Source organism: Sinohyriopsis cumingii, chromosome 1, assembly GCF_028554795.1.
Source record: "Sinohyriopsis cumingii isolate HCF-2022 chromosome 1, ASM2855479v2, whole genome shotgun sequence".
Lineage (NCBI taxonomy): Eukaryota > Metazoa > Mollusca > Bivalvia > Unionida > Unionidae > Sinohyriopsis > Sinohyriopsis cumingii.
This window is the reverse complement of record NC_142961.1, coordinates 118,711,480-118,733,231: the sequence shown is the minus strand read 5'-3', so window position 1 is coordinate 118,733,231 and position 21,752 is coordinate 118,711,480. Positions and strand designations below refer to the sequence as shown.

Sequence of the window (21,752 nt, the reverse complement as noted above, 5' to 3'; positions counted from 1 at the left end):
AGGCCAAATCTGTATGAAAACAGCAGTTGGAATGATGTAATTGTAAAGTTTAAAAACAGAATATACAAAACTTGTAAGAACTGACAGCGTTTGTCATAGGACAAACTACAGAATCAGTTCAGTAATTGGCAAATGGCAAGATACAATAACGCAGAAGGAAAGTAGATCGAAAAACTTGGAAGCAACCATTTACAGCGTGGATCAATGAAAAATAGAAACGTTATTACTACAATTATGAATGTAGCACTTGCAAACTGCCACGTACAATTTGCATCAATGAAAATGCACTATACATTGATAGAATTATGTTAGTAGCACCTGCAAGCAGCCATTTACAATAATACATAAAGGAAGATTAGGAAATACACGCATATAATTACGGCGGTAATCCCCCTCCATATCTACATACATATATGTATAATTGTTGGTAGAGATCGTTGTGTAACGACAGCATGCTTAAATGGCCTTTTCGTTTTGAAGCCACACAATCCACTTGACTCAACTGTTACTTCCTTGTTTCACTTAATGTGGGGTTGGATATCAGAATAGTTGTACTTCCTTTTTTATGAATACAATCTCAAGACTCGGTAGCATATATATACATAATGATTTATTCATGGTAAATGGTATATCCATCTTACATGTCTGATCTAATGCTCGATACAATCTGTGAATCTTTATCGTACAACTAAATTTTAAGTATCGCACACATTGTCTGGGTCTACGTTGAGGACAATACATATTTAATACTAATCAACATATAAAACATCTGGAATGATTTATTATTATGCAGTTTATAATATTGAAATATGTCAACACACGTTTTTACGTTGACGTTGAGGAAACATTCTCATATTTGCGTGAAAAGTGATACTGTTGTCGCAGTGGATACTTGGGGAGTATGGTTTATGCCATGGAGGAGTATATAGACATTTCACGGTATCTATAGCCGAGTGGGGAAGTACTGTTTGTGTTGTTAAGCAGTATATGGGCATTTCAAGAATTGTGATAAAAAAACAAAACAAACGCCGAAAATTCTGTGCAACTAGTTTCTCATTTAATGTATGCTTCTTCAGGCACGAAATGTTTTGAAAGTAACAGATGACGTCTTTTATTTTGAAACAACATTTACGTCATTACGTAACGTCATAAATGATATGCATCATCATAACAATTATATATCACAGGATCTAAAAGATACACGAGTCCCTAATGAAACTTGAATTAGTAAAATAATAAAATAAACTAGAGACAAACATACATATAATTATATTGTTATAAAGGATATACAATATATCAATCTAAATTATACAATATATATATATATATATATATATATATATATATATATATATATATATATATATATATATATATATATATATATTAGGTAATGAAGGATCGTATAGGTCGTATAATTAATAAATATTATAGTCTCTTAAATTTATCCAATAAAACTAGCGTCAAATCACTTTTCAAAATTAAACCAGTTCTCGCTTATAGAAGACCCAAGAATTTGCAAGATTTTTTCATCAGAACTAAACAGATAGAAAATAAAATATACACTTTTCGTCATCTAAATGTAACAGACAGGTGTTCTCAATGTGCAAACATAAGGGAAAGTACTTCTTTCAGTAGTGCTAATATAAAAGAGGTATTTTATCTACGCGATAACACTAACTGCATATCAACTGATGCGATTTATTTAATAACCTTTAAAAGATGTAGCATGCAATATGTTGGACAAACGCTACAACAAGTTTCTAAGAGAATGAATAATCATCCCTTTCATATAAAAAGATTATAGAGATCCTCAATTTTCCTCTAATGTTTCAACACACTTTAACACCAATAATCACTCTCTACTTGATTTTTCTTTCATGCCAATAGATATTGTGTATGGTAACATGAATAGACTCATAAAAGAAACTTATTGGATTCATAAGTTAGATACTCTGCATCCTAATGGACTTAATGCTAATGCACTATATACAATTGTATAATTTACATTGATTTATTGTATATCCTTTATAACAATATAATTATATGTATGACTGTTTGTCTCTAGTTTATTTTATTATTTGGACATTTCAAGGTATCTACAGAAAATAAAGAGAACAAAACAGTTTAACATTGATCATATTTTGTCATGTTTTAAAATATTCGACTCAATTTAAACTTCTAGTCCTAATGCTAGAAGAGACCAGATCTTCGTTTTCTTAAAACAATGTATGATTAAACTTACACTTTTTCAGTACAAAGAATTAGTAAAGATTTGGAATCCAGAGGGAAGTTTCCCAAATTCATATTTACGTTTAATTCACTTATTGTATTATTTTCTATCGACAGTACTATTTATACAGATAAGTATGTTCTCTTGTTCCACATATCATTTCAAGTACATGCGTTTGGCCATGCACTAAGGTCCAGGTTTTGGAAATACGTTATGCGATACGTACAGATAGTTATAACTTTTGTAGCATGTGTTGAGCTGAAATTAAAAAAAAAATTAGGAAGCAAATCTACTATTTTGACAAAATAACTGTGTGGTCCAACCTATATGATGTGTGTTTGAACTTTTAAGTTCGTTTTTGTTACGGCACCTTCATGTGTATGTACTGTGATTATGGCAATAACGCTTGAGTATTGGAATCTCATTTGAAGATAATAACATTTTTGTAAATTTAGGAAGTAAATTATTGTGGCCCAAAACTTTAGTCCCCCTAAAATTATCTAGTATATGTATTACTGCAATATTTGCATCTACCATGACGAACATTTCTGGATGTTTACAACTGTAATTTTACGTCAGTGACCCCTTTCTCATTAGGAAATAATGCAAACTAGTCAAACATTGACTTTAGAACTTATATTAAAGTATTGATATGATTAATTGTTTGGTTCAGTGTGTTATTATATTACTCTTCCTTGATGACATATATTCATGTTTCGTGTGGTTTGGTAATAATTTTTGTTGTAATAAAACAATTATATTTATTTGTTTGAATGTTGCTTGAATGCGGCATAAAAGCATGTATCGCTTTTTTAATTTGCATGTTAAACCAGACACCAAAATTTTATATTGTTTTTAATCGGAAATTTGCAATATTATAATTGCTAGTGATTAAGAACAAAATTTTTTTAAAAATTTAATGACACTAAGATATTGGAATTTAAATTAATTATTGCAGATTGTTAGGTGTCGTGGAATGTACGGAACCGGAATGGATTATGTTAACGAAACAATGCTGCCTCATTATAAAAGAATGATGCGTGCAATGAAATAATTAACTATATTTGCTAAACAATTTCTTATATTGAACGTAATAAATAAGGCTAGAAATTAAAATTTCAACCGAAAATGAATTCATACGAGGCATTTAACATCATGCATAATTTCCTGGTTTATTTGAATACCTAAGTAAAATCGGGTGGGTGTGGGGATGAGGATAGAAAGACACTGCCCATCATAAAAGGAACATAAACTGATACTTAGTTTTAAATTTGTCATCTTATGTTCATTTGAGAAGTGTAAAGAAGGAATGAGTGGTATGTTCAAATAATTACTGCATATGAGGACAACAAATACATATTTGTATTAGTGCACAATTCTTCACTGTGCCTCTGCTAGATAACCGCTATTGAAGAGTGTGGAATTTATCTATTACAGTGAACACATTTTCATAGGCGAAAATGAAAAAATGTACATAAAAAGTAAATTAGATCTGATTCACTTATATCACGTTATAAAAACACAAAATAAGATAAATAGCACATTGTGTGTTTACGTTACAGAGAGACTTAAAGCAGTATTGTATTAAGCCCTGCGACGAGTTATTAAGTCAAGCAGCACATACTATACAAAGAGACATTCAAGCTTATGCTTCGAGTTTTGCATCAGTAAACGACCATAACATGATAGAATCTCACGCAGTTTGCAATTTGTTAATTATAACATTTTAAAATTTGAACCATTTACTGACGGGAATTGCATTTTAAAATCTTAAAATTGCGAAAGATAATTCAATAAAAATTTATAAAAGTTATATTTTCTCCTTATAAGTTTTTTATGTTTAAACATTCATTGAAATACGCAAATTAGGGTAGGTATTTCACAGGCTTATGAACCTATGTAAACTGAAATATACAAACACCACTGAAATTATGTTAAGCAATACAACTGATCCTTAGGTTTTGAAATCTCTCCACAGTAATACATCCAACAGCTTGTTACATGTTACATAAAATTAGTTAACAGGATGATAAAATAAACCAGATAATTTGTTCATAGAACGTCGGTGATGCTTCCCTACTTTCGTTTTACAGTGATCACACGCATTAGGTTATCGATACCAATTTAATACTAATCAATATATTTATCTTCAAATGTGTATCAAGCTATGACAAATATTGCAATAACAGCACAACAATGAAACAAAATACCTTGTAGGATTGTTGCAACATTAAATATATTACGTATATTCTTCGTTAAGACAATACAGAATCAGGTTCCAGGTTTATATTCTCATGTTGGTATTGCACCTTACATTTGGCTAAAAAAATGATTTTAAATATGCATTGCAATTAATCCGTACTACTAGCAGCACCTGTATTATACAGATGTAATTAAACATCTGTAAAATACTAAATAAATTGCCAATATAATAAACACACTATTTTTGACTTCTAATGACTATATCTGATTTTTTTTTTCATTTTGATCATGTCAATGATAGTAAGTGGTTTGTGATCACTAAACACAATAATCAAAGAAGGAACTGAACTATTAGAGATATTGAAGTGTTGCAAAGCCAATATCAAAGCCAGACATTCTTCTCGATTGTAGAATAAAATATGTGGTGATTTGTTTTGATTTTTTAGAATAATACCCAACTGGACGATCTACACCATTGATGTTTTCTTGAATCAATAATGTATCAAACCCAACATCACTTGCATCAAAAGACAATTTAAATGATTGACTTAAATTAGGAGTTGAAAATACTGTTGCACTGTACAATATGTTATTTAAATTATCACAACTCTATGAAATTTTGCAGACCAATGAAAGTTGCTCAAACGATAATGATCAACTTTGAGAAACTATTTGGGATCTACTGCTTCTCTCTGGGGTGGATCAAAGAAACTGTAATCAATATTTCATCACCTGATAATCTCATTCAACGTATGAGGGCACGCAAAGCAGCTGTTTTGGCGATTTCAATCCGAATCTCTGTTTGATCAGCCCTCAACATATGCCGGTGCAATGTTTCAGTATCCTTTCTGATCATCAGATGATTCTTCGATTTATTAAAACTTACAGTTGACTACTTATTGCCCCTTAAAATTGAATCAACCTCCATATTATAGGGAGCATTTTCATCAATGACCCATTTAACTGCAGCCACTTCCATCTCGGCAATTTCAGATAATACTTGTCTTCTGGAACCTTGATCACATTCCATGACCTAGGGATCATCTTTAAATCGAGCAAAATACTCGAAATGATATGATAGAGCACAAAATTACATGCGTAAATTTATGTTCACATCGGTTTTGATGTCAGTCTTGTAAATACATTGTCAAATTTTGTGACCGCAATACATTTCATGCACATTGTACAAAATACTGAAAAACTGGAAGATGTAAACAAGCAAACAGTTTTTAGCTTAATAAATATGCAAAAAGCACATATATAATTTATTTCTTCGTTGATAACCACCGGCTAATTTGGACTGATTAAAAACTACATGTCGCCTTGTTATTGGAAAATATTCATTTTTATTGTTTCCTATCGACCGTTTCACGTGATTATATGTTTACAACTACATGTTAATGTTTAAAAAAAATGCACGTGAATAGCTTGGAAACTATACCAAAATAGTGTGTTTATTCTCTTGGCAATTTATTTAGTATTTTACAAATGTTTAATTACATCTGTATAATACAGGTGCTGCTAGTAGTACGGATTAATTGCAATGCATATTTAAAATCATTTTTTTAGCCAAATGTAAGGTGCAATACCAACATGAGAATATAAACCTGGAACCTGATTCTGTATTGTCTTAACGAAGAATATACGTAATATATTTAATGTTGCAACAATCCTACAAGGTATTTTGTTTCATTGTTGTGCTGTTATTGCAATATTTGTCATAGCTTGATAAACATTTGAAGATAAATATATTGATTAGTATTAAATTGGTATCGATAACCTAATGCGTGTGATCTCTGTAAAACGAAAGTAGGGAAGCATCACCGACGTTCTATGAACAAATCATCTGGTTTATTTTATCATCCTGTTAACTAATTTTATGTAACATGTAACAAGCTGTTGGATGTATTACTGTGGAGAGATTTCAAAACCTAAGGATCAGTTGTATTGCTTAACATAATTTCAGTGGTGTTTGTATATTTCAGTTTACATAGGTTCATAAGCCTGTGAAATACCTACCCTAATTTGCGTATTTCAATGAATGTTTAAACATAAAAAACTTATAAGGAGAAAATATAACTTTTATAAATTTTTATTGAATTATCTTTCGCAATTTTAAGATTTTAAAATGCAATTCCCGTCAGTAAATGGTTCAAATTTTAAAATGTTATAATTAACAAATTGCAAACTGCATGAGATTCTATCATGTTATGATCGTTTACTGATGCAAAACTCGAAGCATAAGCTTGAATGTCTCTTTGTATAGTATGTGCTGCTTGACTTAATAACTCGTCGCAGGGCTTAATACAATACTGCTTTAAGTCTCTCTGTAACGTAAACACACAATGTGCTATTTATCTTATTTTGTGTTTTTATAACGTGATATAAGTGAATCAGATCTAATTTACTCATTATGTACATTCTTTTCATTTTCGCCTATGAAAATGTGTTCACTGTAATAGATAAATTCCACACTCTTCAATAGCGGTTATCTAGCAGAGGCACAGTGAAGAATTGTGCACTAATACAAATATGTATTTGTTGTCCTCATATGCAGTAATTATTTGAACACACCACTCATTCCTTCTTTACACTTCTCAAATGAACATAAAATGACAAATTTAAAATTAAGTATCAGTTTATGTTCCTTTTATGATGGGCAGTGTCTTTCTATCATCATCCCCATACCCACCCGATTTTACTTAGGTATTCAAATAAACCAGGAAATTATGCATGATGTTAAATGCCTCGTATGAATTCATTTTCGGTTGAAATTTTAATTTCTAGCCTTATTTATTACGTTCAATATAAGAAATTGTTTAGCAAATATAGTTAATTATTTCATTGCACGCATCATTCTTGTACAATGAGGCAGCATTGTTTCGTTCACATAATCCATTCCGGTTCCGTGCATTCCACGACACCTAACAATCTGCAATAATTAATTTAAATTCCAATATCTTAGTGTCATTAAATTTTTAAAAAAAATTTGTTCTTAATCACTAGCAATTATAATATTGCAAATTTCCGATTAAAAACAATATAAAAGTTTGGTGTCTGGTTTAACATGCAAATTAAAAAAGCGATACATGCTTTTATGCCGCACTCAAGCAACATTCAAACAAATAAATATAATTGTTTTATTACAACAAAAATTATTACCAAACCACACGAAACATGAATATATGTCATCAAGGAAGAGTAATATAATAACACACTGAACCAAACAATTAATCATATCAATACTTTAATATAAGTTCTAAAGTCAATGTTTGACTAGTTTGCATTACTTCCTAATGAGAAAGGGGTCACTGACGTAAAATTACAGTTGTAAACATCCAGAAATGTTCGTCATGGTAGATGCAAATATTGCAGTAATACATATACTAGATAATTTTAGGGGGACTAAAGTTTTGGGCCACAATAATTTACTTCCTAAATTTACAAAAATGTTATTATCTTCAAATGAGATTCCAATACTCAAGCGTTATTGCCATAATCACAGTGCATACACATGAAGGTGCCGTAACAAAAACGAACTTAAAAGTTCAAACACACATCATATAGGTTGGACCACACAGTTATTTTGTCAAAATAGTAGATTTGCTTCCTAATTTTTTTTTTAATTTCAGCTCAACACATGCTACAAAAGTTATAACTATCTGTACGTATCGCATAACGTATTTCCAAAACCTGGACCTTAGTGCATGGCCAAACGCATGTACTTGAAATGATATGTGGAACAAGAGAACATACTTATCTGTATAAATAGTACTGTCGATAGAAAATAATACAATAAGTGAATTAAACGTAAATATGAATTTGGGAAACTTCCCTCTGGATTCCAAATCTTTACTAATTCTTTGTACTGAAAAAGTGTAAGTTTAATCATACATTGTTTTAAGAAAACGAAGATCTGGTCTCTTCTAGCATTAGGACTAGAAGTTTAAATTGAGTCGAATATTTTAAAACATGACAAAATATGATCAATGTTAAACTGTTTTGTTCTCTTTATTTTCTATTTGAACAGTAGAAAGAATTTAAAATGTAAACATACATTTCCATACTTGTGCCTTAGTGATCAGAAAGTCTCGAAAACAGTATAACACTATGTAACTCTTAAACATTTGCATCACAGTCAAAGGAATTTCAACACTCCGTCATGCTGCTTAATTTATATTGAAAATTTGTTGTCAGATTTATCATCAGATTTACTGACGATTCTATCCAACAGTAATATTAATATACACATTGAGAGGTAACCAACCTAAAATTGTTGAAAGCTGAAATAAAGTTGGCGAGAATGTGAAAGTTTTGATGATTTACATTGTGAATTGTCTCGTCTCTGTTTCCTTATTAATGAAGATTGTTTTTTATCTTGTTTAATTTTAAACTTTAAATGCTGTAGTTGTAGTCACTGCCATCTGATTATATATTTATCTTGACAAAGGACCCCCGAGTATTTCTTACCTGGAGTTTTTACAACTCTTTTAATAATTTAATACAAGGCTTCACCTTCAAAGTACCTGTATTATCTTCCTCTCTCATAAGTATGGTGTCGCTTTCCACACCAGTTTAATTTCATAACTTATTGTCAGACATTCCATCTACAAACTTGTTGTCATCCTCAACTAACTGTAATCTCTCGTCTGTAGATACCGTGAAATGCCCATATACTCCTCAACGACACAAACAGTACTCCCCAACACGGCTGTAGATACCTTGAAATGTCCAAATAATAAAATAAACTAGAGACAAACAGTCATACATATAATTATATTGTTATAAAGGATATACAATAAATCAATGTAAATTATACAATTGTATATAGTGCATTAGCATTAAGTCCATTAGGATGCAGAGTATCTAACTTATGAATCCAATAAGTTTCTTTTATGAGTCTATTCATGTTACCATACACAATATCTATTGGCATGAAAGAAAAATCAAGTAGAGAGTGATTATTGGTGTTAAAGTGTGTTGAAACATTAGAGGAAAATTGAGGATCTCTATAATCTTTTTATATGAAAGGGATGATTATTCATTCTCTTAGAAACTTGTTGTAGCGTTTGTCCAACATATTGCATGCTACATCTTTTAAAGGTTATTAAATAAATCGCATCAGTTGATATGCAGTTAGTGTTATCGCGTAGATAAAATACCTCTTTTGTATTAGCACTACTGAAAGAAGTACTTTCCCTTATGTTTGCACATTGAGAACACCGGTGTCTGTTACATTTAGATGACGAAAAGTGTATATTTTATTTTCTATCTGTTTAGTTCTGATGAAAAATCTTGCAAATTCTTGGGTCTTCTATAAGCGAGAACTGGTTTAATTTTGAAAAGTGATTTGACGCTAGTTTTATTGGATAAATTTAAGAGACTATAATATTTATTAATTATACGACCTATACGATCCTTCATTACCTAATATATATATATATATATATATATATATATATATATATATATATATATATATATATATATATATATATATATATATATATATATATATATATATTGTATAATTTAGATTGATATATTGTATATCCTTTATAACAATATAATTATATGTATGTTTGTCTCTAGTTTATTTTATTATTTTACTAATTCAAGTTTCATTAGGGACTCGTGTATCTTTTAGATCCTGTGATATATAATTGTTATGATGATGCATATCATTTATGACGTTACGTAATGACGTAAATGTTGTTTCAAAATAAAAGACGTCATCTGTTACTTTCAAAACATTTCGTGCCTGAAGAAGCATACATTAAATGAGAAACTAGTTGCACAGAATTTTCGGCGTTTGTTTTGTTTTTTTATCACAATTCTTGAAATGCCCATATACTGCTTAACAACACAAACAGTACTTCCCCACTCGGCTATAGATACCGTGAAATGTCTATACACTCCTCCATGGCATAAACCATACTCCCCAAGTATCCACTGCGACAACAGTATCACTTTTCACGCAAATATGAGAATGTTTCCTCAACGTCAACGTAAAAACGTGTGTTGACATATTTCAATATTATAAACTGCATAATAATAAATCATTCCAGATGTTTTATATGTTGACTAGTATTAAATATGTATTGTCCTCAACGTAGACCCAGACAATGTGTGCGATACTTAAAATGTAGTTGTACGATAAAGATTCACAGGTTGTATCGAACATTAGATCAGACATGTAAGATGGATATACCATTTACCATGAATAAATCATTATGTATATATATGCTACCGAGTCTTGAGAGTGTATTCATAAAACGGAAGTACAACTATTCTGATATCCAACCCCACATTAAGTGAAACAAGGAAGTAACAGTTGGGTCAAGTGGATTGTGTGGCTTCAAAACGAAAAGGCCATTTAAGCATGCTGTCGTTACACAACGATCTGTACCAACAATTATAAATATATGTATGTAGATATGGAGGGGGATTACCGCCATAATTATATGCGTGTATTTCCTAATCTTCCTTTATGTATTATTGTAAATGGCTGCTTGCTCTGTGGATTGTATACGTTTTATCTATTTATGAATGGTTGTTTTATAAATTTGTAATTTTTACATTGGGCACCATCACTTAATCCTTATCACATTTGTGCACAGCACACGATGTATAAGTATTTATTTCAAAATTACATTGCATTTTTTAAATTCCAAAATATGAAATATGAGCACCTTCTTACTGTTGTACTTTTCTGCTGTCAGGTCTTAAACACGTTGTTAACACATAACTCGGAAGCATATTCAACATTTGAATACGCAACCCAAATCTGGTCTCCTCTTGTCTCGCTCGCCATGTATATGTTTGTGTTTGAGGACTGGTTAGTACTGCGTCACGGGACCACGTGATCTGTCGTCTAATCAAAGCTCGGAAAAACTCGGCAATTTACGGAATCGTGGTATCTTCCGCGCAATATAATCACTACCCGCCTACGATATTTAATTTATAAACACCACTGTCCAATTAAAATTTGTAGAGAATTACATACATAAAAGGAAATTATTTGCTTTTAGTCTCCTTTAATATATATATATATATATATATATATATATATATATATATATATATATATATATATATATATATATATATATATATATATAAGTAGTCGTATTGTAAGGAATAGACCTGTCACAGTGCCATCTGTTGTCATAATGAGGCATTATGTTATGCTAACTTCCTTGATTCCAACCTGCAACGTGCTTGAGGCTGCATTATAGTCATGATTTTGGAAGGTGCAGTTTGTGTAACTTGTGATATAGCAAGTGTATAATTAGAATGTGAAAACTTGTAATAACTGACATAGCATTTTGTCATACGATAAACTACATAATCTATTTAGTAGATGGTAAATTGCAAGATACAATGACGCAGACTGAAAGTAGATCTAGGCACTTTCAAGCAGCCATTTACAGCTTGCATTAATGAAAAATAGAAAATCCATGACTAGAATTATAAATGTAGCACGTGCAAGCAGCCATTGACAATAATACTTAAGGAAAGTAGCACTTGAAAACTGCCACATACAATCTGCGTCAATGAAGAATACAATATACATTGATATAACTATGAAAGTAGCACTTACAAGCACCCATTTACAATAATGCATCAAGGAAGATTAGAAAATATATGGATATAATTATGGCGGTAGTCCCCACCATATGTATGCGTGAATAGGATCCATCAAGTTTTGTCTTAGTAGGGGATATTCTCCTAGTAAAAGCATGAGACGAATGGAAACCATCTAACCTGTATAACATTCTCTCTCTCTATCTCTCTCTCCGAAAGATGAGCCAAATACAAAACTACATATCCAGTAATCTAGATTCCCCGACTGGAATTCAAACCGATTGCGGCAAAGAACTTCAACCGTCTTGAACAAAGGCACTTACATGATGGTAATATCATACATCTGTCATCTGCAACAATATACAAGCTATATTTGTGACAAATTTTGTTATTCTTTATATCTTATATCGGATCTAACTTTTATCTAATTATCATAAGTCAGACATATTTAACCATGTACGGGAAATTGCATTTCCTATTTTAATAGCGCAGTGATGTGTATTCGCTAAGGGGAACTCCTCATAACACTACGGTAACCATTCCAAGCGATACGGTGACTTACCAAGTCGATAAAACAACATAACTTAAGGCTGATAAAATGGCTCTAATCGCTCTATCTGATATAAAAAAAACATTACATTTATGAAGGAAAATCAGCACTTCAGTTTTAAGGTTTTATTTGGTTATGCTTATATTCACAAAACTATTTAGTATCGACATCACATTTACATCACATTTACATCGACCGTAAAAAATATATCCATTATTTTTCATTGAACACTTATGTATGGGACAGCTGGATATATAGGAAAATAACTAGGTTGGGAGAAGCCTCAGTTAGTCATGTAGCTTTAACAAGTAAGTATGTATTACCGCTCAATATGGACAAGTTACCTTAGTCTAGAACATTTTTACCATGTTAATGTATCTTGGAGAATCGGAAAGAAAATAAATTCAGTCGCGTAAAACCCAACCCATTCTCGCGCCTGACATTTTCAGCTTACCACCATGACCCAGGCTAGTAGGCTGTGAAGCCATCAGTGGTAGTTAAAATGTGTAATATTTGCTAACGGTTAGATAATTCCTGTGTTTGTATTGACTGAGGCATCCTATGCGTTAATATCGACTACTATCTGACTAGCTAGATATGTTGACGATCACACGAGATCCACTTATTCAATTATAACGTTTGTGAAGAATACATTAAATTATGTAGATAGTATACCGTATACTATTAAGAACGTCAGAAATGTGACAATGAACCAAAACAAATTTCAGCTCTGGGTTTTTATAGCGTCAATTGCAACTTGGTTCAGGATATTTTACCCTCAGTGGTTATAATTGGGTTTTGCAGATATGTTCGCAGGGTTTTGCTTTGTGTTGTTTGTTTTGTGGCTTTTTGTTTTTTTGGGTGGGTGGCTGGGTCGGTTCTCGGGTGGAGTTGAACTGACAATAATATTAGTTCGTAAGAACAACATGGTAATCAGGCATGATGGATTTAATTCTGGTATTGCTGAGTTCTCAAGATTAACTTTGCAAATGCCTGTGCTAACCCTTTCGTGTTCTACAGAATCACTCATGCTATCATGTATGCAGTCACACCACACATGCAAACCCGATAGGCGATAGCGAAGAACATTGTAAATAATAATATATACTAAACATTGTATAACCACAGCAAAGCATGCACTTGTGCGGTTTCATCATAAAAATCAAGAATGACATGCCACCAATAAGAAAACATTTGACAACTTTGTAGTGGTTGCCTTGTATGTGCTGTTAAACGATCATCAGGAACCCAATGAATAAAGTTTGTTTAGCTGCCCAGACAATCAAATTGCCCATACAAATCACAAATTATGGTCCTAAGTCGACTGGTTTCAAATCTTGATTCTGGTTTGCAAAATTACCAAGATTAATTTCGTACATTACATCCAATTTATTATTTTTATTCGAACATATCGAGTTGTTCAGGCAATCCGTTGTTGACTTGTGACGCTGGAGTGGTTCAATATATTATGTCGTGATTGATTTTGACAACACTGTTTGTTGGTCGAATTAGGGTCCTCGATCCACCTGCAGACAACTTGCAATTTAACATTGTATGTATTAAATTAATAATATCCTATCATGAACTTTGCATCTTGACGCCACAAAAACCCCTGCGATTGTTTTGAACATTACGAATTGGACTAATGTTATTCACTTTTATCTGGGTGGTCTCTCTATATACTGTAGAAACTTCAAAAAGATCAAACAGGTTTGGTCCATCCCTAGAGTACCAAGAACTAGCCAACACCCCTTTAGTTATGTAACCTTCACTGCGCTCGATACAGAATCCAACACAAAATATGTTTACTACATTTCTTGTTGATGGCTATTTTCCAATGTCGTATTACGGCTTCAGGGATATTAAACATGTCAGCGGCATGTTCATTGTTCTCATTATTGGCGTAATTAATTCCAGTCCTGTCATTTTGCCATCTTAGTTGATACATGTTTGAAATCAAACGAATGTTCACAATGAAGGCGGATCTGCCAGCTTAAACTGATATATGGATTTTTGGATGGAGTGATACAGTGAACCTGGATGATTGATGGCGCTTCACAGCAATCATCACTTGAACCCTTACAAAATAATTAAATTGACGCACACACAGTTGCATACAAGACACCAGAATCATTTATAACTGGATGGATCAGCAGACGCTGCTCCACGTTTCATCGAATGATTATCAGTTATGATGATTAGGTACTTCGAGGTTCATAACAATAAACTGATTGCAGTATATCCAAATATATCGAACAATTTTCTATGTCAGATTGCTGAGGCTTTAAAAATAACACTTTTTATGAAAGAAATTAACACTAACTACTGCTTTGAAGCGGATATATTCAGAAAGAAACTTGCTTTTTTTCCAGTGAGTGATGGATACAGTTATCTCTTTTGCATGTTATTATTTGAGACCCGAACAAAGTCCCATTTGGTTCATATCTCTTCAATGAAAAAAGACGTTATGTCATAATTTATTTGAATGGCGATTTGTATGAGTTATTGCACGTTTGAGGCAGTAGTGTACTCCAATATAACAGATTTACGTTTGGTTTTAAAACTTCAAACAAAAACATTGGTACTGTACCATCAACCTTTTATTTCAGATTTTCCAGAAAATACTTACATACTGAAGGAAGCAAACATCTTTAATACTATATCGATTAAATTTGATTTGAAAATTCAGCATATCGTTTCACGACGTATCATGAAATGTACTAAGAGAAACTTCGTTTATATAGGGATGTAATCGGCACAAATATATATATATCGCTACGCCATTAGATAACGGCATGCTTTGCACATGTGTATTCAACTATTTGATTTTAAAACTCTATGACCGATTAGATCATGATGAATTAAAATCATATTCAGTGCTGTGTTTTGTTCATTTCAGTATACTTGCTTTCTTGTTAATTTCAGTATACATACTTTCTTGTAGGGGCAAACAAATTATGTCTGTGTTTTTTTTCAAGCACAACGAACTTTAGAATTACATTAGATATCATAAAACAGCTATTTGAATAGTTCCTAATGCTACTGCGCTGTGAAATATCGTTTTTAGTGAATAGTATGACAATGTATCCCCTAACTTCACGTACCTCTCTAAACGCTGCGTTTGATCATCTACCTATTAATGTAAGTGCACGTTGCATAAAATGATACTGCGTCAAACCTCAATGGTAAGTCGAGCGATTGGTGGTATCTGCAGGTTTTGTTCAATACAAAAATGTATTATATCCTCTTTAATCAGGAGCGTAACTATAAAATGTGTGTTTCATGAGCTAGATTGTCTCATTCGAATGACTCGGGTCAGACTTTCGATATTCGCCGAGTTATATTAAATATTAATAAATCGCCCATTGGCCGAAATATAATTATTTAGTTTAGGTTTGAACCTATACATTAAACATGGGTATAGGCATGTCTTCTGTATTCAAGCAACATAAAAAACACGAATTATTGTTGTCTTTATTCGAACACGAATTATTATCAATCTTCACAAATAATTACTCTGTGCTAACTAGGTGGGTGGGTGGGTTGTAGCAGAACATTACAGGTAAAACATTATTCACATTATGATTTCAAGGTTCATATGTTTATTAGTTGGCATTGCATCCTTAGCACAATATGGTGCAGATCAGATGGAGGCTACATATATAAGAACTATGTTGCTAAATAGAAATGTTCTCGAGGGTAACAGGCGTCGTTGCAGTAATAAATATATTTTCATTCTGTACGTTTAGAGGGATTAAACTTTTATTAAAAAAATTGTTTAATAAATGTGCACAAATGTAACGTTCTCTGAAATGTGAAAGGTAACAATTACTAAACGAGTATAAAAACGACTGGACGATGTGTTCAACCGTTATTGTCGCAACCAATTGAATACTCACCAATACTCCCAAAACACATCTGAACTACGTTATACGGTTATAACCAACTAAATGTATTCACCGGCGAAAAACCAAAACCACAACGAAAGCGTTATTCAACGGTTAACTATACAATCATACATTCTTCAAATACTAATGCAAACAAGAATACAAAGTAATACATTCTCTATGCCCTTACGATATTTCTTCAAAAGAAAATACATATTAATGCATACATTTTTGAATACATCTGCTTAAATATGAAATTCGAATACATAAATTTATACTAAGGCCACATTGAGTCATATTAATGAAAACTAAAACGTTCAATGTATATACCACAGTAATTGATTTTACGGTCATTATTGTGTCTGTATTGTTCCATGGGTTATATATTTTATAAAATAATGTGAAGCTAAAATATTGAAACAAACATGGTTTTCATGTGCATTAAACCTTTCGAATCGACTTCCGCATTGTATTTATTGTATATGCCACATTTTAATTATTCAAAGTTATACAAGAAAACAACTACACGTATCTGACACGACACATGGAACAATTTAACATAATTATAAATATAAACTTTAATGTCGACACAAATTAATATTATCATGGAATTTTAAAAAAATCTCGCTAACACATTCTGTGTAATGATACTCTCTCTCTCTCTCTCTCTCTCTCTCTCTCTATATATATATATATATATATATATATATATATATATATATATATATATATATATATATATATATACATAGATAGCGATAAATAGACAGATAGATAAACAGATAGATAGTTAGATAAATATAATCGCACACATTAAGTTGCAACACAAAGTGGCCGCTGCTTGAAACTGAGTTTGTAGTAAAGAAATATGATATTATTCATGTCATCAAAACTGAATATTAAGCTGTTAAATTCAACAAGGAAGTAGCTCTAAGGTCAAGTGATATATGCTTTTTGGAAAGAAGAAACTCGTCAAAGTCGTCTGCCTTTGCTCTATCGGAATGACGTTTAAGCATAAAACTTAAAGAAGGTAAGTCGATTATATGGTAATTGCTACTGATGTGAGAGTTTACTTATTTTGAAACGAATCTACCTATTGATAACACTCAATGTTCGCTCTGTATCCTTTTTATAGTCTGAAACGTGTATATTCTTAATCTGCTTTAAAAGGTTAAGTCATGTACCAATAAAAAAGTATGTTTTCAGACTTGTATAATTCTTAGTTAAGTAACAAGAAATACTTGGAGAAGCTATACATTTCTGCATTATTAATATATATTTGCTTAAAGACTTTTTATCGAGTCTGAACTGTTACGTTACGCGTATAATCTGTCTCTCTCTCTATATTTGACCAGAGCGCTGTGCTGTAGGATTTTGGAACGCTGTATTATCTCGGAACTTAATGTTCTCATCGATATATATTAAAACTGCTTTGCTATTGCTACTTACTTATAATTTGTAAAATTTTAGTGTCTTTCCCTCTTTCTTTTCTTGTAAAGATCTTTGTCTATGGAAGTGCATAAGAGTAAATAAAACAGTATAGGGTGGCTGATCAAGTTTAACGTACCATGGGATCGAACAACTCTATTTAATCACGGTATTCGCCTAACTTAAGTATGGCAGCACACAAGTATAATAATAAACATAAATTGCAACTTACCTATGAGAATGAATGTCCACGCATGTACTTACAGAATATTTTCACATAAACTAAAAGATCCGATGATTAAATTGAATCCACAAATGTAAAGTGAAAATCCATGAATAACAACATTACAAATTGAAAAAAATTATTATTGAACTTTATCTGAATTTTAAATGTAATGTGATTGAAAAAAAATATAAATATATAAGAAAGTATCATTAGTATCATTATTATAATTAAATATTACTGATTTCAAGAATGTTTAACTGTTATTGTATTCTTATTTACGTACGAGAAGTATGATCATAAGCGACACTTTTGTAAATGTTGGTCCATACTGATACCATGTAATGAAATTGCACCCTTAGCCATGTAAGGACACGTATCACGTGTCACCATCAGTGTATGACATATAATCTTCAAACATAGGACGATACACTGAATATATTTCGTAATCAATGACAATGCATGTATAGCAAATTCGGCTGGAGCTTTGTTTACGATGATTAAATTTTACAAGAAAAGTAATATTCATTTTCTTTCAATTTAAACTTATTAAAAATGTTTACATTTTTAGAGGAAACTGTTCTATAAGATAGTTGGGTCCTTATTGGCTACATCTTTATATCTGTAAACAACTGCATGAAATCGGGTGTCCAAAATTAACCGGAAAATCCCGTTTGCCGCGATAATATAGAGCCCACGATAATACAGCGTTGGAGTATATGTTTTGAATGAGTGGGCCCTGGGAACAGTGGAAATTAAAACTATTTAATTGAGGGCAAATAATCTATCTTCTGCCACAAAATAATAAATGTATGACCCAAATTCTGCATTTCAGTTTGAAGGCTTGTTTCGATATCACTATAACAGAATCAACATATGGTATCATATTCTTGTCAACCATATGCAAGTATATACAATATTTGTAATTGAATAATTAAATCAGAAGTGAGAATTATATTAGTTGAATTCGTGCCAGCGCAACCTCTTCAGTTTCTCTTCACCAATCACAATCGGAAACCACACATTTAAGGCAATGTAGCAGCAGGATTCAAATTGTCAGATTCCGTCAACTTTGTCAAACGTTGTGGGATGCATAAAGTTATATATGAGTTGTTTTTGCTTTCTCGAACTCGTGGAGTGAAGGGTTCTGACTGGTGCATACACGGAACAATATCGCTACCCTTAAAGATATTCCGTTGAAATATACGCCTTCCTTGGACTTGAACAATATGCACATGCACAGTTTTGCATCAATTCACACGTCTCTTTATATTTTATTTACTGCTGCTAAATATACGTATACAAAATTAAATTTAAATATATTAATGTAGCATAACCACCGACTGCATTGTTCTGGGTCTGTCACATGCCGATGGAGTACCAGTTATTTCCCATTTCAGATTAGTAAAAAAACTGACAGAATTACATTAAGCCCTTAGACGCTGATCAGACTGTTCATGCTAAATTCATCAGCATTGTAGCAAATGAGTTCTACATGCAAGTATACCCGGTGTTGCTGATTCAGTGCTATATGAAAGTTTTGGAGTGAACTGAGCGAATAAGAGCATCTTCTGAGATATATCCTAAGCACACAATCAAACACACACACACATGTGCACACACAGAGACACATACACACAAGTATATATATATATATATATATATATATATATATATATATATATATATATATATATATATATATATATATATATATATATATATATATATATATATATATATACGAACGACCAATTTTAAAATAAAACATTTATGTAAAAGCTATTTGTTCTTTGTAGTGCAAGGTGGAAATTATACGTGTATGGATAACATTACCAAATTAAATTTGGCTTTATAGTACTGGTTTGAAATAGGACCACATGAAACAATGTGTATGATTATGTTATATTCTTTCAGATATGCGGTCCGGAGGTAACTTTATCATCATTTGTGCCGTATGTGCACTATTCGCTAACGAGAATGTCTTCACTTATGGAATGGTTCATTCTTTGGGTAAATATCTAGCACCATAATGATGTTTAAACAGTAACAATATAAGGATATCCATGTACATCGACATACAAGATTGTATGCATCAAGTATGTTAGGCATTTTCGATAGCAAATATTCTAAATTATGCTTTAATCAATATATACAAATAAATCAGGCTAAAACTTCCCATAACTACTCTGAGGTACAAGATTAAAATATCTGAATAATGAAATTCAACATATTTGAATAAGCGATGAGTATAAATACAACAGGCTCAAATGAATTCAGACTTTTAAAATAAAGGCGGAAGTTGGAATGGAATTATTAGTTGTATAAAACTGGGTTCCACTTGCTCTGGTGCAAATAACAATATGTATTATCTCTATTCCCGTCACATTGTCATTTGCTCCTCATTATCCGAATGTAATCTGCGTTGATCATTTGCCTAATATTGGCTTTTGCTCGTGGTCAAAAATCTCAGTGGCCTTAGCATGTTTATTTGTTTTCTAGTAGTGACTCTTTCTGTATTAGAAATAGTTTCGCTGCTATTCTTAGCTCCATTAGATTGTCTCGTACATTGATCTGTATTACTGTCAGTTTTCCTGTAAAAGATAAGTTAGACCTTTAATTACCTTTTTATATTTGCTGGCAAGTGTATTGTAATTTGATAGTAGCTTGTGATGTTTCTGAGGAATATGACAGCTTATGAGTGCTTTGTTGTATTAGAGTTTCATATTCTTATCAACTTGAGTTAGATATGGCCTACATTTCTGTTAAATGTAGTTGTGGTGGATGTTAAACTTCTTAATTTCAGCTTGCTATTCTGAACCAATATGTCTCTTTTGTGATCTAAGGGATCGTTCTTGTCTTCCCCACCTTACGCTTTCCATTTTTCAATTGTTTTTCACGTGCGTATGATTTATGGGGTACTGTTTCACTTAATCAATGCACCCCTCAAACGTAAACGTTAATGAATTTTCTATCAGATTTGAATGTTTTTATATTACTTGTCCTTCCTGTCTCACATTGTGTATTGTACTATTATTTGGGTGCGACCTGCATTATCGAAGACTACCAGCTCCTTATGTTCTTAGTCTGCTAAGGTAGATTATCTACAACCGTTGCAACTCCACCGTACGTTGCTACATTTTCTCTTTTATTTCCTCTTCTTTTTTCTACGTGGTATGTATTATTTTTTTTACGAAGTTCTGGAACGTATATTACTCATCCTTACCGGTTGTTTGAATCTTTCATTTTCTGGCACACCTGATTCATGTAATTAGGGTACATATCAATTTGGAGTTGCTTGCGTTGTAAGCTTTAAAAATTGTTACTGTCAGGAGCAGGAAATCTAGTTTATATTGCAATTTGACCGGAAACCTTTAGTTTGTCCCTTATGAGTTCTGTCAGTATGATGTATGACCACTTTATCATGCGAATGATCGTAATCACAATTGCTTCCGGAGACTAAGAGTCTTCTTGGATGATGCTTCCAGTGATCGGAACATCCTCAAAATATTTGTTCAGAATTGTGAGTTGTGTCATCACAAACATCATCATGTTTATGACGACGTCTTCTCGATATTCGAAAGAACACATACATCCCACCAGGTGTATTTGGCCCTATATCCAATTACTATTGAATGTCAC

The 21,752-nt window shown here is 32.0% G+C and overlaps 1 protein-coding gene across 3 annotated transcripts in view; it reads left to right on the top strand.

Annotated features, from left to right (window-relative positions):
* Positions 1–17,393: 17,393 nt before the first annotated feature.
* LOC149807731 (receptor-type tyrosine-protein phosphatase T-like) overlaps positions 17,394–21,752 on the top strand; it is a 135,648-nt gene continuing 131,289 nt past the window's right edge. For all 3 annotated transcript variants that reach the window (XR_016423352.1, XM_089969944.1, XM_089969937.1), the window contains exons 1-2: positions 17,394–17,489; positions 20,028–20,123. Coding sequence is in view for 2 of the 3 variants with exons in the window: in XM_089969944.1 (XP_089826070.1) it covers positions 20,030–20,123 (94 nt within the window). In the remaining variant the exon portion in view is untranslated. The remainder of the gene's footprint in view (positions 17,490–20,027; positions 20,124–21,752) is intronic.